Source organism: Raphanus sativus, unplaced genomic scaffold (genome assembly GCF_000801105.2).
Source record: "Raphanus sativus cultivar WK10039 unplaced genomic scaffold, ASM80110v3 Scaffold2264, whole genome shotgun sequence".
Lineage (NCBI taxonomy): Eukaryota > Viridiplantae > Streptophyta > Magnoliopsida > Brassicales > Brassicaceae > Raphanus > Raphanus sativus.
This window is the reverse complement of record NW_026617573.1, coordinates 1-16,522: the sequence shown is the minus strand read 5'-3', so window position 1 is coordinate 16,522 and position 16,522 is coordinate 1. Positions and strand designations below refer to the sequence as shown.

Genomic DNA, 16,522 nt, shown 5'->3' with positions numbered 1-16,522 from the left:
AAGCATCATCGAGAATGAATGTGAAGGGAGATCATCATTTGGAGATAATGATAAAAGAAAAAAAACATACAGAAAGTTCTTGTGATATAATGTAGAAACCATTGAGTAGTCTCTATACACACATGGCTGGGGACTAGCTCTAGAAGCAAAGATTCCATGACAAGAACAAAAGGTTAAAGAGTTTATACGAGGAAATGGAACATAATATATGCACCAATAATGATTCACTTTGGCATTTTCCGATGGATAGCACACAACTTTTTACACGCAAAATCAAAGAGAGAACATGATGGAAGATTCTTTAGGGATCTCACCATCTCATCGTCGATGAATGGAGAGAAATAATTGGACATGTCATTTTCATAACTTCACATCTTTTATGGAAAGTCTACACCATTGAGTTACTCCTTTTGAATCGATATGTTTCATGTGGCTAGGATTAAAACCAATCGCAAGCGAATGTATACGTTGCGTTTAGAAAACAAAAAACAAAATCTTTATTTGAGAATGTTAAAGGAATGTTAAATGACCAAAAAAATGTTAAATGACAAAATCATGGTCGTCACTGTAAAAAAATGATTTTTTGTTTGTTTGGTCAAAAAGTGAAAAAGTAAAATAGTTAAAAATGTTGTCTGGATCCGGAAAGATTCTCTTTCAGACATGAGATATTTCCTCTGAATCGACTGATTGCCGTCAGACAAAGAAAAATCAAAAAGGCATATTATTTTATTATTATTATCCTCTCATTATTTATTATTTTATTAATTTATAATATCTTCTTTACAGTAAAACAATAAATCTCGCATCACTGCTTCTTCTTATCTTTCATTTGCTCCTCCACCCTCTCTCTAAAGTCCAAACCTTTTCCCCTAGCTCAAGCTTCTTCTTCTTCTTCCTTTGGTCATCTCACCCACAAAGAGGTATGTATACTGATACCTTCTCTCTAAATCATTATTTGTTATTTATTATTATACTCTGTTCACTGCTCTGTTTTTTTGGATGATTTTGATCAGGAACATAAAGTCTCCACCTTTTAGTTGATTTTTAGCGAACCCTAGAGGATTTTTTTAGGGTTTTCTGGAATCCATGGGTTCTTATTCAGGTGGATCCTTAGATGGGTTCGATTTCACCAGCGAGTTTGATGATCTGCCTGCCTCGAACCAAACCGTAGATTCATCTGATGGGTTCTATCTAGATGACCCTCTCTTAAATTTCGCATCTTTCGATCATTACTCCTCTGCCCCTCCTCCTCATCCAGAGACATATCATCATCATCCACAGAAGAAGAACATAGCTGCTGCTGCTGCTGCATCATCAGGAGACCGCTTGTCATCTCCATCTGACGACTCTGAGTTCTCTGACTCTGTTCTCAAGTACATAAGCCAGGTGCTTATGGAGGAAGACATGGAAGAGAAGCCTTGTATGTTTCACGACGCTTTGGCTCTTCAAGCCGCTGAGAAATCTCTCTACGAAGCCCTTGGTGAACACTACCCTTCTTCTACCTCTTCTATGGATCTTGGAGGAGCTTACCCTGAGAAACTGAGCCCTGATGGTTCTTTCCCAAGTGGTGGTGGTTTCAGTGATTACGCAAGCACCACTACTACCACTTCCTCTGATTCACACTGGAGCGTTGATGGTTTGGAGAATAACAATAGGCCTTCTTGGTTACAGACACCCATCCCTAGTAACTTTGTCTTCCAGTCCACTTCTAGGTCAAGCAGTGTCACCAGTGGTGGTGGTGGTAACAGTGATTTGGTTTCGAGGATGTTCAAAGATAGTGAACTGGCTATGCAGTTCAAGAGAGGGGTTGATGAAGCTAGTAAGTTCCTTCCTAAATCATCTCAGCTCTTCATCGACGTGGATAGCTACGTCCCAAAGAACTCTAGCTCCGAGGAGAATAATACTTCTGAAGTTTCTGTTAAGACAGAGAAGAGGGATGAGGCAGATCATCCTCCTCCTCCTCCTTCCAACAGATTGACTGGGAAGAAAAGTCACTGGCGCGACGAAGACTCTGACTTGGTTGAAGAAAGAAGCAACAAACAATCCGCTGTCTACGTCGAAGAAACAGAGCTCTCTGAGATGTTTGATAAGATTCTCCTATGCGGCGGCACAGGTCAACCAGTATGCATTACTCACCAGAAGTTTCAAACTGAGTCAAATGGAGGAGGAGGAGGAGGAGCAAAGGCTCGTGGAAAGAAGTCAACAGGTAACGATTCCAAGAAAGAAACTGCTGCTGATCTGAGGACACTCTTGGTCCTATGCGCGCAAGCCGTATCCGTAGACGACCGGAGGACCGCCAATGAGATGCTGAGACAGATACGAGAGCATTCCTCTCCTCTAGGCAACGGCTCTGAGCGTCTAGCTCACTACTTCGCCAACAGCCTCGAAGCGCGCTTGGCAGGGACCGGCACGCAGATCTACACAGCTCTGTCTTCCAAAAAAACGTCAGCAGCGGATATGCTAAAGGCTTACCAGACGTACATCTCCGTCTGCCCGTTCAAGAAAGCCGCCATCATATTCGCTAACCACAGCGTCATGCGTCTCACCGCTGACGCCAAGACCATCCATATTATAGATTTTGGAATCTCTTATGGCTTTCAGTGGCCTGCGTTGATTCACCGCCTCTCGTTCAGGCCCGGTGGTCCTCCTAAGCTGAGGATCACCGGGATTGAGCTCCCTCAGCGGGGGTTTAGACCCGCTGAGGGAGTTGACGAGACGGGTCGTCGCTTGGCTAGGTACTGTCAGAGGTACAAGGTTCCGTTTGAGTACAATGCCATAGCTCAGAAGTGGGAGACTATCAGAGTCGAAGACTTGAAGATCAAGGAAGGAGAGTTTACCGTTGTCAACTCTCTGTTCCGTTTCAAGAACCTTTTGGATGAGACCGTTGTGGTGAACAGCCCTAGAGACGCGGTGTTGAAGCTGATAAGGCAAGTTAACCCTAACGTCTTCATCCAGGCCGTGCTGAGCGGCTCCTACAACGCGCCGTTCTTTGTCACTAGGTTTAGAGAAGCCTTGTTTCATTACTCGGCGCTGTTTGACATGTGTGACTCGAAGCTGAGCAGGGAGGACGAGATGAGGCTGATGTTTGAGAAGGAGTTCTACGGGAGGGAGATCATGAACGTGGTGGCTTGCGAAGGGACGGAGAGAGTGGAGAGGCCTGAGACGTATAAGCAGTGGCAGGCGAGGGTGATCAGAGCAGGGTTTAGGCAGCTTCCGGTAGAGAAGGAGCTGATGCAGAATCTGAAGGCGAAGATTGAGAACGGGTATGATAAGAATTTCGATATTGATCAGAATGGGAACTGGTTGCTTCAGGGCTGGAAAGGTAGGATCGTGTATGCTTCCTCTGTTTGGGTTCCTTCTTCTTGATAGTTGTTTTTTTTTTTTTGTGTCCTAAGTAGCTGGGGCTGGATTGGTGTTTGAGAGTTAGGGTTACTGGTGTTATGTGCTTGTGACATAGCGTGTGTGTAAGAGTATAGCGTAAGAGACAGAGTGAGAGAGTGTACTCTATGTTCACACAATCTTATGTTCGCATAAATAATGAAAAGCTAACTTTTTTTAGGATGTGTCTTGTTTATAAAGTTGTATTACTCTTCTTCTTTGCAAGTCAGATTTGAACATGTTGTATTTTGTGGTCACACCAGACTTAAACGGACGCTCGCCTAAAACTTTAGTAAGATCATCCTGTTGTGGAACCTCCTCCTCTAGCAATATAGCTCAGCGATCTGAGTGACTTGCTCTTTGTGTTCCTCTATTAGCTCAACCGTTCGCTTGTGAGCTTTGGCCACCCATTCTCGGACCTCTTTGTCTATCATTGCACCGGTTCTGTTGCTTTATGGTTTAGAAAACTTGTCTTCCCGTTGTGGGAATGAAAGTAGTCCTATCTTGAACATGTGGCGATCGAAAAACTAAATTTTTATTTTTATAAGATGCTTGTGAGACAAGACACTAACCGGTTTGATCTCTACAACTATTAAACCAACCGGTTCTTGATTCTTTTCGTATCTCAAATATGTGGTTGGTGATTCGGTGCCTTTTACGGGCCGCAAATAATTTAAATGGGCCTGAGTAATATCTACCTGATTCAAATGGGCCTGAGTTAAATAAACCCTTTTTTATTATGCAACTCAAGTCAAGTCAAGTGTGTGTGGCAACATTTCTACCTGAGATCACCTACGCTTTGACACGTAGAAATATGTTCCACCACGTGTCAGTTTCTACACCGCAAGTACAATACAACTCCTGGCAACTTCCAGAACAAGCTACGTCACACCTAAAAAACTAGAATACTTAAAAAACAATTAAAACTCTTTAAGTAAGATGGAGTTAGTAGAAGAGAGAGAGGCCGAAATGGACAACGGGTTTAGCTGCTACGAAGGAGAGACGGTGGCTGCCGTTGATGATGACCATCACGTGGGATGTCAGACGCCTACACGTGAGGAATGCCGGATACCAGCGTATCCGCCGTGTCCACCACCGGTGAGAAGGAAAAGATCGATACACTTTGGAAAGAAGAGGGAACCACCGAAGAATGGTTACTTTCAGCCTCCTGAGCTTGACCTTTTCTTTTCCGCGGTTGCAGCCTCCATACGGGAGCAAGAAAGCTGCGTTTGAGATTTGCTAATACTCTTTTGAATATATGTTTATATATTGTCACGTTTCTGGATGGATTGAAGTTTTTTTTTTTGTAAACGGGGTATATTTGCACGTTATGTGTGAACCCCTAGCGCCTAGACTTGTGCGATGTATATTAAAGATCTCGATTTGTGTTGAACCTATGTGGTTTTGATGTTTTTCCTTTTGTTTTTGTCTGTTTTATGTCGCGGTTGACTCTATATTCTCTCCTTTGTTTGTTGTATGTAGATGCGTGTTACCACTGACAACTGTAGTATTGGACTTTCTATGACCGACTTTGTCTTATGCCTAATAATATGGGATGTTATGTGGTTATATAGCATGAGTTACACGAGTAGGGGTGTCAAAATGGGTCATGACCCATTGGTTAACCCAATCCAAGTTGACCCATTAACCCAAATGAACTGTTTATTTTTGATTCAATGGGTTAATGGGTTAACAGGTTAATGGGTTAACAAGTTAATAGGTCTATTGGGCTGGGTCAAATCTGACCTATTTAAAAAATTTTAATTAAAAAAAAATCAAAAAATCAAAAAACAAATTCTCACAAAAAACAGAAAACACAATTTTCCGCCACAACCAGAAATGCAATTTTCCATCAAAATCGAAAAAAAACAATTTTCCGACAAAACCGGAAAATTGAAATTTTCCGCCAAAACCGAGAAATATAATTTCATGTCAAAACCGGAAAAACGCAATTTCCCGCCAAAATCGGAAAAATGCAATTTCCCGTCAAAACCGTAAAACGCAACTTCCCGCCAAAATCGGAAAAACAATTTTCCGCCAAAACCGAGAAAAACACAATTTCCCGCCAAAAACGGAAAACACAATTTCCCGCCAAAACCGGAAAACGCGATTTTCCGCAAAAAACGAAAAAATTGCAATTTTCCGCAAAAACCGAGAAATATAATTTCCTGTCAAAACCGGAAAAACGCAATTTCCCGCCAAAACCGGAAAAATACAATTTCCTGCCAAAACCGTAAAACGCAATTTCCCGCCAAAATCGGAAAAACAACTTTTCGCCAAAACCGGGAAAAACAATTTTCCGCCAAAACCGAGAAACACACAATTTCCCGCCAAAACAGGAAAACGCAATTTACCCCCAAAACAGAAAAATTGCAATTTTCCGCAAAAAACGAGAAATATAATTTCATGTCAAAACCGGAAAAATGCAATTTCCTGTCAAAACCGGAAAAACGCAATTTCCCGCCAAAACCGGAAAATGCAATTTCCCACCAAAACCGTAAAACGCAATTTCCCGCCAAAACCGGAAAAACAATTTTCCGCCAAAACCGAGAAAAACACAATTTCCCGCCAAAACCGGAAAACGCAATTTCCCGTCGCCAAAACCGAAAAACGTAATTTTCTTTCGAAAGCGGAAAACACACAATTTTCCAAAAAAGCAAAAAAATATTATTTTTTAATTCGATCAAATTGGTATTAACTTAAAAATGATTCATTATAAAGATGTTGGGTTGATGGATCAACCATTAATCCATCTGACCCATTCAATTTAATGGGTCATAGGTCAACCCAACCCATTTAATAAATGGATTGGATTGATCCATGACCCTTTAACAGTCAACCCATTTGGGTTATGGGTTGGGTTGACCCATTTGACCCATTTTGACACCCCTATACACGAGGCAGGGTGTACTAGGAGTCTTATAGTTCTGACTAGTGTCCGTATATTGTAGGAAGCTGTGCTTTTATTATATGGTTCTTCATTTTTTTTCTCATTCAGTGTCAACGCTTTCAACGATGTAAAAGCATGTAACAGCTCGTCTCTTACGGAGGTATGGGAATTAGGATTATCAAGATCAGAGTATGAGGAATCACCGAGCCTTCCTCATCTCCTCTGTGAGACGTGTGTAAGAACTAAAGTTGGAAGACCTTTTTTGACCCTGGGAACTTCGAGGTCTCTGGAGTTTAAAGTTCGTTATAGGGTAAATTCACTCAAACTTAAGATCTCATGAAACTGATACATTTGAGGCTTGGTTGATGAACACGTCAAGACTTCCAAACTTAAAAGGATAGATACCACCACCAAGCTTTCAACGAACATGGAATACAGAATGTTTGAAAATCACGCGTTCTGGAAACACAAAGAGTTGGATTCGTTTGTAAATGTCAAGCAGAGTTCTTCACAAAAATGATAATATTCTAACAGAAAAAAGATAAAATTTTGAAAATTCATATTACAGTTCTAAAGCTTTTAACATATTCTCTAACTAAATATTAATACTTCTTAGTATTTTTTTAATTAAAAGATTCTTAATGCGAATGGTCTAAACTATTTGTTTTGTCCTGAAAACATCCCTAGTGTTTTCTTTTCTCTTAGTAATCTTTCTTGTGATGGATATTGGGTACTTATTTGTATAAGCTAATGTCTTATTATTTGTCTGATCATCGCTATAATTAGGCAAACTGTTATCTTAAGGTAACTTTCGATAAAGAAAGTAGTTTAAGCTACTTTAAATTGGCAGAGATATTTGACTAGTGAGTAGTGATATCATCCATTCACCAGTTTTTGCTGTTGTATAAAATGCAGCTTTAAAGTTAAAGTAGTTAAGATGTTAACTACAAAATGTAAAATGCAGCTTAAACTACATACATTCTTACGTCACTGTCTAATTGATAAGAGGGTGTAACAAAAAAAGGGGTCTAGTTGCTAAGAGGAATATCATGAGTTAAGATGTTAACTACAAAATGTACAGCTTTGAAATTAAAGTAGCTTAAACTACTTTAATTTCAAAGCTGCATTTTACATTTTGTAGTTAACATCTTAACTCAAAGCTGCATCTTAGCTTATAATTTCAAAGCTGCATTTTACATTTTGTAGTTAACATCTTAACGCATGATATTCCTCTTAGCAACTAGACCCCTTTTTTTTGTAACACCCTCTTAGCAATTGGACTGTGACGTAAGAGTATGTAAATGGTAGAAACTATAAAGTACATACGTACACATCATGTTGATATACTGTGGTTAGTTTTTTTTTTTTTCTTGAATGAGTTGTTTTCAGGGAACCCAGGCTGTTTTGAAACACAAAGGTGAAAAAACATGTGGAATATCGTTTAGGCCCAAAGCTGTCTACTCTTGGTCCCGATTTCAAAAATAATTATCGTAAGATTCACTTTTCTTCTCGTCCCTCCTTGCCCCCTTCCTCCAAATACTCCCAAATTATATTTTCACAAAAGTTAATGTTGCCGTTTTGATCTTATAATTGTAGACCACCGATTCACATGCAACTCGAGAGACAAGACCCCGCCTAGAACTTAGACGTTTGTAGACAAAATTTGAAAACAGTGTCCTCTTTTTTAACATCAAACAGTACAACAAAGAAATAATAATAATATGTCTAGAAAATTCTACTTTCGAAGTCTTTTAATCTTGATTGGCATCATTTAGAAGTAGCTATATTATTCTCTCTTTTTTGGACAAATATAGTTATATTATTCCTTTGACCAAAAAAAAAAAATATAGTTATATTATTCAATTCAAGGCACGATGATGAATCGCTCGTCAAGAATATTCTTTCTGTTGGATCCTCGTCATTGACTCATATACGTATACTGGTATACATAGCCGTAGTTAGGTGTGGTTCCACAAAGCTATTTTGCATTCAGTGGAAGCTTTTAGAAATATTGATCTTACTTTTACAAATTTCCTTATGGTTTACGTCACACCATGTCAGTTTTATTGTACGACAAAATTATCTCTCTCTCTCACGTGACGCTTAATTACAATAAATAACGTCTTTGTTTTCTTGTTTTCTTTCTCCAACGATAATGAATGATTCATATTAGTATATGAAGCTTTATGTCATTTTGAAAATGTGGAACCTACAAAGCAGAAATGATAGTTTCGAGTCTTTATTCTTCGAACTAACGTATCAACCCTAGTGTTTATTATCAAGAAATTTAAATAGAATTAAACATGTGAAACTAAGCCAAAAGCTCATTCGGATAATAAGGAGAAGACGTAAATAAATAGATGAAATATGGAGGAGTAGAAGAACACCAGCCAGTCTTATAAGCTAAAACCCAAAATGTGTTATGAGCATATATATGCGCATACTAGATGATAACCATTTCTTATGGTAAAAAAAATCTGGGTATCCAAACAAAGAAATTAAATATATATAGTATCGGTAAAAAAAAATAGAAAGACTGAAAAACGAAAAAATTACGAAGCAGATAAAAACATATTTTTTTTTTGTAAAATTTAAATTATTAAACAATCCTATATTAGTCTTTCATGTCAAACCAAAGTTAAAGTAGGCTAAATACTCCCTCCGTTTCATATTATATGTCGTTCTAACCTTATGCACACAAATTAAGAAAACATTTAATTTTATATATTTCCAAAATAAAAACACTATTACCAATACACCTAACCATGTATCAACCAATAGAAAAATAGAAAAAAAGAATATTGTCAATAAATTTTGCATTGAAAACCGAAAACGACAACTTATTTTGAAACAAAAAATTTCCTCTAAAACGACATATAATTTGAAACGGCGGGAGTATGTGTCAAGGAGGAGTTACACTAAGTGATGGTTAAATATTGGATGCACATTATAGAAACCGAGTATGATTTAAATCAATTAATTTAATATTCCAGATCATTCTATTGTCTTCAGCATTTCCATTTAATTTTATTTTGATAACACTCAATCTATTTATATAAAATAGAGTTTCTTCCCTCCTGGACGTTGACACGTCATCAATTCGTGTGTTCTGGTGGCGACACCTGTCCCTTTAACCAATACTCTGCGTTTCATTTATTTCATTTGACATTTTGTTTGGGCTTTGAATTACATGGGTTTTTGAATGGGTTAAGTCACTCGAAACGCGTCGTTTCTTTCTTCGATGGTCGACTCAGTGTTTTTCTCCGCCGTCGCTATCTGATCTCCAATACGAGGGTTTTGATTCATCTTCTTCCTCCGACTCTGATTTTTACCAAACGGAAAATTATTATCTTCTTAAAGTCCGCCTTGATTCCATCATCTACGATCTACAACTATTATCTGCTTCGCTATTGGAAGGCGGTGGAAATCTCAAACCTATAGAAAGGGGTCTCCAGCGCCATTAGTTTTCACATTTTTTTTTTGAATGATGTTTTCACATTTTCATATCGATGTACCACTCATAATACACACATAGAGCTAGGAGAACTGGCAACTTCCCAGATATTGCTTTCCAATTTTAAGGCTGGACGTGGCAGCCGAACTGTTGTACCATGCCTTATGGGAGTCCACATGCTGCTCTTAGATGCTAAGGTATAATTTTCAATGATTATGTATCGTGTTTGTCGTTTTTCACAAATTATGTTTTATGTTTCATGTTTCTCAACTTTTGTTTTTACTGACTTTGTTTCGTGTTTATCTTTTTTTTCAGTTTCATTGCTTCTGCTCTGTGTTTGCCTAGCAGACTAGCACATAACAACAACCGTGCAATAGCAAGGAACACATCTTTGATTATTAACAAAAGCGCAGATACCAACATTAGAATGGGTAACTGAGAAAGAAGTTAAGCGACAATAGGCAACAGCTTCTAGAAGCCTACACGCTCGAGTCTATCAATAGCATACCATTATATTTTACTTTAATCTAAGGTACATCATCCACATTTCGGTTTTTATCTATCCCTTTTGTTCTGCTATCTCTTTTTTGTCTCAGATCTAAATTATATTAAAAAAGATTCTAACTTTACGAGACTGTCTTCTGCTTTTAACCAATGTGTACTCTTTTAGCTCCTCTCTGTATTGATTATGTGAATAAACACGTTTACCATTGCTTTCAGGAAGTGGAAGATGATTCCTTACGCTGCTGGTGTCATTATCACTCTAGCTCTAACCCTTTTGGTCCGCAACGCTAAGAAAGACGAGAAACGAGGCGTGATAGTCGATGACGTCGGTGGAGAGCCAGGTCATACCGTTAGGAACCACCGGTTCAAATATCCCGTCAGCTCTCACTGGGAAGACATCTCCACACTCCCAGAGATCTTCGAGATCTCGTGCAAGAACCACAGCGACATGTTTTCCCCGGGACCAGGAAGCTGATCGCTAGAGAGGTTGAGGTGAGAAACTTCATTTGGGTGATTATGAGTGGAAGACGTTCTGGCAGACGCTTGAAGCTGTGTGTTGTTTTGCTTCTGAGTTGGTTCAGATGGGACACAAGTATGAGGAACATGTCGTCATTTTTGCGGATATGAGAGAAGAGTGGTTCATTGCGTTACAGGGTTGCTTCAGGCGTAATGTCACTGTGGTTACTATCTATTCATCTTTGGGAGAGGAAGCTCTTTGTCACTCGCTCAGTGAGGTTAGCTCTTTGCTTCTCTTCTCAGTTTGGCCATTTATGTTTATTTTAATGGAACACATTATTTGACCAAGCTGTGTTTATCTTTTTTTACATTTTAGGTCAAGCCCAAAGTTGAAGCTGAATCATCGGTTAAAAAAATGTTGTAATAGTAGAGTGGTCGAATTGTAGTCCTACACACAATTATTGATCGGAAACAGAACTAGATGGAGATATATCTTTGAAGAAGACATTAAGCTTAATGCTTAGCTCCAAACCAGCATTCAAGAGAGCTCGAGACAATTATTAGTTTTAGAAGAAAAAAAGTGAAAAAGCAAATTTAGTTCTAGACAAGTTTGTACTTTATAAAATGAAGAATAAAACACATAGATAAAATTGATGTAAAATAATTATGAACCTTAATACTATTTTAAACTAAACTTAAATAAAAATTCAAAATAAATTTTTACAGTTAATTTTACTTGCCCGCCCGTAGGGCGGGTTTGCTCTAGTCTATATATACAGCTCTCTTCTCCCAGCTCCATCCCTCTAGATCTCTCTCTCTCTCTCTCCATTTAATTCTTTTTCGTCCTCTCTCTATTTAACTCAATCACTACAAACTCATAATCAAATAAAAACAATAAATAATTAACAGAGACCGGCCTTCACCTAAGTCAGAAGCTTTCTCTCTCCCTCTACATATTTCGTTCTTCTTGAAACGCGGAAATGAGCGAGAAGTGGAAGCTGTCTAAAAAGGATGCATCAGATGCATCGTGCTCATCTTCTAGTTCCTCTAAATCTAAGTTCTCTAGAAGCTTCTCGACGAGTGCTTCCTCCACAAAGGCTCCCGCATTCGTACGGAGCTCATCCACCAAATGTTCAGTGACATCTTCTTCCTCTTCCATCTCAAGAAGCACCTCGAAGAAAGAGAAAGGATCATCATCATCATCATCTTCCATCACCCAAAAGTACAGTAACTTGGCCAAAGAACAGAAAGGAAGGTTTTATATCATGAGAAGGTGTGTGGCTATGCTTGTATGTTGGCACAAACATGATTCCTAGCCTACACCTCATGCAATTTATATTCTTTTCGTTTTGGCATTAGATCAGTTTGATTCTCTACTCTAGGTTGCTACAAGTTTCTATAATAGTACATTGTAAAGACCCTTGCAAGAAAGAGTTTCTTTTGATAATTAGTACTATATATTTTACAAAAAAAAAAAGATAATTAGTACTATATTATTATTATTTTGATTAGACAGTCATGTATACAAATGTGTAAATAACATCGAACATTTAAAATAAAATGAAAGTCTTAATGCCACAATCTGGAGGGTCGATGTGTCGAGACGTACAATTATTTTGATAGGATTAAATCGAATAGTCACTTTCAATGTCTGGAAAATAATTTAATAATAACCAATTATAATCTATTTGGTCAAAGATCATAGGTTGTTTTTTGGTCAACAGATCTGAGTGTGTGTTTTTCACATTTTTTCTACTTAATTTGTTTGGCTCCATATGGGATTTTGCAACGTTTATGCTCTTTTTATAGCCGTGATTAGACTTCAGACAATGTTGTTTAAAACAATAATGCGTACTAGACTTCTAGTTGAGGGCATGCCTATTATATTATCCTGATGGGATAATGATGTGATCATAAAGTTGCATGATGCTATTAGATTATAGATCTTGACAAATGCCAGAACCCATACATAACAGAAAAGTCTCATTTACAAAAACAGAGAGAGAGAATAATATTCAGTTTTGCATCTTTGTGGCAGTATTCTCCTTACACATTTTTTGGTCTCGTGAAGATTCCCTCTTGCCAAACCTAATTTTTTCTGTATATATATGAACGAAGCCTATGTTATATTATATTAAAACTATTAAAATTAATATAATGTGTATAAGAATGTACGTACTTAGACACTATTTCCGCGTTGCTGACATGAATAAAATTAATAGTCCCTCTTAGGAGCGGGAAAATAATTCAACATATTGAAGAATCCAACAGAAATTTGTGAGCCACACGATCTTTGTCTCTTTTTGACTCTGACGATAATGTTCATGATCATAAGTGTTTTGGATTTAATCAGAAAGAAAAAGTTAATCACGTTACAAATGTATTCAACAGCCTTTTTCAATAATTGCAGAAAAAGAAAAGAACAACTCAAAATAGTTGGTACGGATAAATTCAAATGAATAAGCAACAAAATATTTGAAGAAAGAAACTCAGACTTCTCAGGTGAGAAACCAAAACACAAAAGTACAAGAGAGATAAAGTGAAGAACAGTGTCAGAAAACTTTTATTTCAGTAAAAAACGCGTTTGAGAAAATGATGACATGGTTTCAAGAGAGACGTTGGATATGTCAGAGTGAAAAATCTGACGGTGGAGGTAGCACAGTAGCAGCTTCTGATTTTGGTACTGCGGAACCAAAGTGGTTAAGTAGGAATCAGAACTTTTGTGGCGACTGTTCGTTTTGATCCAGGGGAAAGTAGCTTTTGAGCTAAGTTTCTTTTTTTTAACAGACGTCGAGACAAAAGGCTCGTTTTTAGCTGATGCAAGAAACATTAATTTTGAATATTATTTTTAGATTCTAACAAAAAATGCGAAAATTAACTTTGATGAAAGATTAAGAAGGTATTAAGGATAAAACATGAGCGATTTAAAACGTTTCAACCAAACAAAGACCAGGTGGTTGGGACGTTGTAGTTAACAGAACAACGACGCAAACTAACAACAAAGAAGTTGAGCTTATCTTGGGCCTTTTTGTCCAAACTAAAAGATGCCCAAAGACACAACTCTGTTTTCCCTCACATGTTACACCTCAACTGATCTTATATCTTTTATTTTTCTTCTCTTCACATCACTTTCCTTCCTCCATATCTCTCTCTCTCGGTTTATACTTGTATACGTATACTCATTGGCTCAAGACTCATAGAGAACAGTGTGAACATGTTTGGGAAGAGCGAGTCCTCAAGATTACCACTGACTAGACTGCAGAGCCAAGCATCCACATCCAGTGGCGGAGCCAGCACACTCTCTTATAGGGGTCAAAACTTTTAAATGGGTCAATGAAAAGTTTAAAACATGTGACATGGGGGTCAAAGTAAGCTATTTTAACCAAATGATCCAGAAAGAAACAATCTACCTAAGCTAAATTTTTTTTTTCTATAAAAGTCATAGGGGTCAACTGACCCCCCTCAACATAATGTGGCTCCGCCACTGTCCACATCCCTGACTCTTGACAGTGTTCCAGAGAATCCCTTCTTGCATTAGTCTTGTGATGCAGTTGCAACCGCAGCAGCTATTCCTCTGCCTTCACCTCTCTTTGTTTCTCCAAATCTGCACTCTTCTTCTCCTCCTACACAAGAGGATGATTTCAGGTTTCATGTTGGTTGTACTGAGAAGAACATGTTTGAGACCATGTAGATCATTCACAGTGATGTTTCAAAATAAACACACATCTCAAGACAAAAGAGCTTTTGGCAATATTAATTTCCCATCGTGTGAAAGAGAGTCTGCTTCAACCGGAAAAATCATATTTTTTTTACAAGAAGCCAACCAAGGTGCACTTTCCCATAAATAATCACTGTCTTTTCTCACAGAAGCTGGGTCTAAATTCAGGAGGAAAAAAAAAGAAATACATTGGACACTGAAGGAGAGAGTGGCTTCTCCATAAGCATTGCTATTGTCAAAAGCTCAGAAGTCGAACTCCCCTGCTGCCTGGAAAAAGTAGATAAGAGCGTATGTTAGTAAAATATCATCCATCAACTATAACAGCATCGAAAGCTTTTGTTGGGAGGCAAATATTTACTTTGTTGAAGAGAATATCCTTATCGTTAATATGCATGATCCCATCTTTCAGATTGCACTTCCACCTGCTCTTAGTGCGAGTCACCTAATTTAAACGTACAACACCAAAAAACAAGTCTTACCAATACGCTCAATCACAACCGAAACCCTGTGTAAAAACAAGAGTCATCATTACCTTGTCAAACTGAGCCAAAACCAGATGTTGTGTGTTCATATCCTCACCACTTTCCAAGTCATCTAACTCGTCGTCATCATCATCTTCATTCAACAGCTCTTCATCGTCTTCAATGATATCGTTTTGTGCTGCAGCAACAGGAGTGCTCGCTTGGATCTCTAACAAAGAGAAAATATTCACTTAGTTGCTCTATATAAAAAAAAGGTTTTTGTTAGAGGATTCTCTTACCGTTTGGAGCAGGTGTTCTGCCCTCGTTTAAGTCTTCACTGGGTCCTTGATAGCTGTATATCTGCACCGCAGTATCATCTAAGTACTATATAACAATTTTGACTACTCAATTAAAAAAAGCTGAAGCATTCATTCGTACATTTGGTGTCGACAACATTTCATCGTAAGGGTCAGGCATTGGCCCATCAGCTTGAGGAATCTTTGAAGATGAGCAGAGGAGATCTCGTGGAACCCTTCTTTCACTAACAAAAGTTATGCAGAATGAATCACCCTCAAGGTCTATCTGCAAATTTGTGCTTATAAATCAGATCACTGAGGTTTCATAAACTTGTGCCTGCATTCTTGAGCTATATTCTAAATATGTAAATGAAAATGTATTGGTTCTAGGTACAAACCTGAGGCATATCATCGCTTGCACCATCCTGTTGTGGTATAGACCGACCATTTTGATATTGTGCAGAAGAAGAATCATCACGCTTTCGTTTGCCGGAAGGTGGTACAAATAGGTCCTGAAAATATTACAGGAATATGACTTTTAAAAGATCTGTAAAATGAGAAAGTACTTGAAAAGCACACTAATCAAATGAATAAAGAAAATCAAAATTCACGATTCTTGATTTAGATGTTAACCTGCGTGAACTGCTGACTAGAGTTCCCTCTCTCAGGCTCATCACGGCCATCCACATAAGCTAGCAGTAGATCAAACGTTTAAATTCCAAACACTTTTTCTTTTCACTGAGAAATCAAGAGCTGGCAAAACTAGAACTTACCAACATTTACATCAGGCCTTGGGTTTGTCCATGGAGAAGGAGGTTGCTACAAATACAGAGTATATTTCTTAGTTTATGCAAACAAACAAAAAAAAATCAGAAAATACAAAAGTCAATTCTCTGTTTATCATGTGAAAAAGTCTTGGATAAGCAGTCACACACCACAACTTTAAATAAAAAAGTAGAGCTGCTCACCATATAAGGACTAGGTCTTGCTTTGACATCAGCATGGATTCCATTCTCAGATCCAGGAGTTGGATAATCACTGGAGCCAGTAGGGATGTTATACATGGATGAGTTATCAGCCGTCCCCGGAAGCGGCGTTGGAAGTGGAGTCTGCAACGGTGTCTGCTCAACACAGAAACTATTACAACAACATCTCAAAGAATCTAATTATCTATCAAATCACTAGTAGTGTAAAGCCTACTAACCGGAGGGAAGAGCATTTCAGCAGTGGGAGTCTCGTACTCCTCTGTACCTTCATAAGGAACATTAAGATCATGAGTCAGTGGACCTCCAGGTGTTGACCTCTGACCCGATGACCTGTCAATTGGTCCAGACAAGACACCAGCTTGCATCATCTTCGTCTCCC

At 38.2% G+C, this 16,522-nt stretch overlaps 3 protein-coding genes and 1 long non-coding RNA gene across 5 annotated transcripts; 3 read left to right on the top strand and 1 right to left on the bottom strand.

The window, feature by feature from the left end:
- The first annotated feature begins 787 nt into the window (after positions 1 to 787).
- Positions 788 to 3,555, top strand: LOC130505425 (scarecrow-like protein 14). The gene is made up of 2 exons (XM_057000026.1): positions 788 to 920; positions 1,014 to 3,555. Exon 2 carries the CDS (start codon positions 1,087 to 1,089, stop codon positions 3,364 to 3,366), a length of 2,280 nt encoding a protein of 759 aa, XP_056856006.1. The 5' UTR covers positions 788 to 920; positions 1,014 to 1,086; the 3' UTR covers positions 3,367 to 3,555.
- A 5,823-nt stretch (positions 3,556 to 9,378) lies between these two features.
- On the top strand, positions 9,379 to 11,228 carry LOC108839070 (uncharacterized). 2 transcript variants are annotated; one of them, XR_008941664.1, is made up of 5 exons: positions 9,379 to 9,919; positions 10,038 to 10,254; positions 10,443 to 10,718; positions 10,808 to 10,960; positions 11,059 to 11,228. It is a non-coding gene; the product is annotated as an uncharacterized LOC108839070 (long non-coding RNA). The 2 variants fall into 2 exon arrangements; XR_001947628.2 differs by having other exon boundaries at positions 10,443 to 10,960.
- A 255-nt stretch (positions 11,229 to 11,483) lies between these two features.
- Positions 11,484 to 12,166, top strand: LOC130505424 (small polypeptide DEVIL 9-like). Its single transcript, XM_057000025.1, has one exon. The coding sequence runs from the start codon at positions 11,663 to 11,665 to the stop codon at positions 11,996 to 11,998; it is 336 nt and encodes a 111-aa protein (XP_056856005.1). The 5' UTR covers positions 11,484 to 11,662; the 3' UTR covers positions 11,999 to 12,166.
- Positions 12,167 to 13,623: 1,457 nt separating this feature from the next.
- Positions 13,624 to 16,516, bottom strand: LOC130505426 (transcription initiation factor IIA large subunit-like). Its single transcript, XM_057000027.1, has 11 exons — positions 16,362 to 16,516; positions 16,126 to 16,278; positions 15,931 to 15,976; positions 15,791 to 15,849; positions 15,556 to 15,669; positions 15,300 to 15,443; positions 15,161 to 15,221; positions 14,933 to 15,090; positions 14,759 to 14,842; positions 14,589 to 14,667; positions 13,624 to 14,305 (listed from the first exon to the last, which is right to left on the bottom strand). Exons 1-10 carry the CDS (start codon positions 16,509 to 16,511, stop codon positions 14,644 to 14,646), a joined length of 993 nt encoding a protein of 330 aa, XP_056856007.1. The 5' UTR covers positions 16,512 to 16,516; the 3' UTR covers positions 13,624 to 14,305; positions 14,589 to 14,643.
- Positions 16,517 to 16,522: the final 6 nt, after the last annotated feature.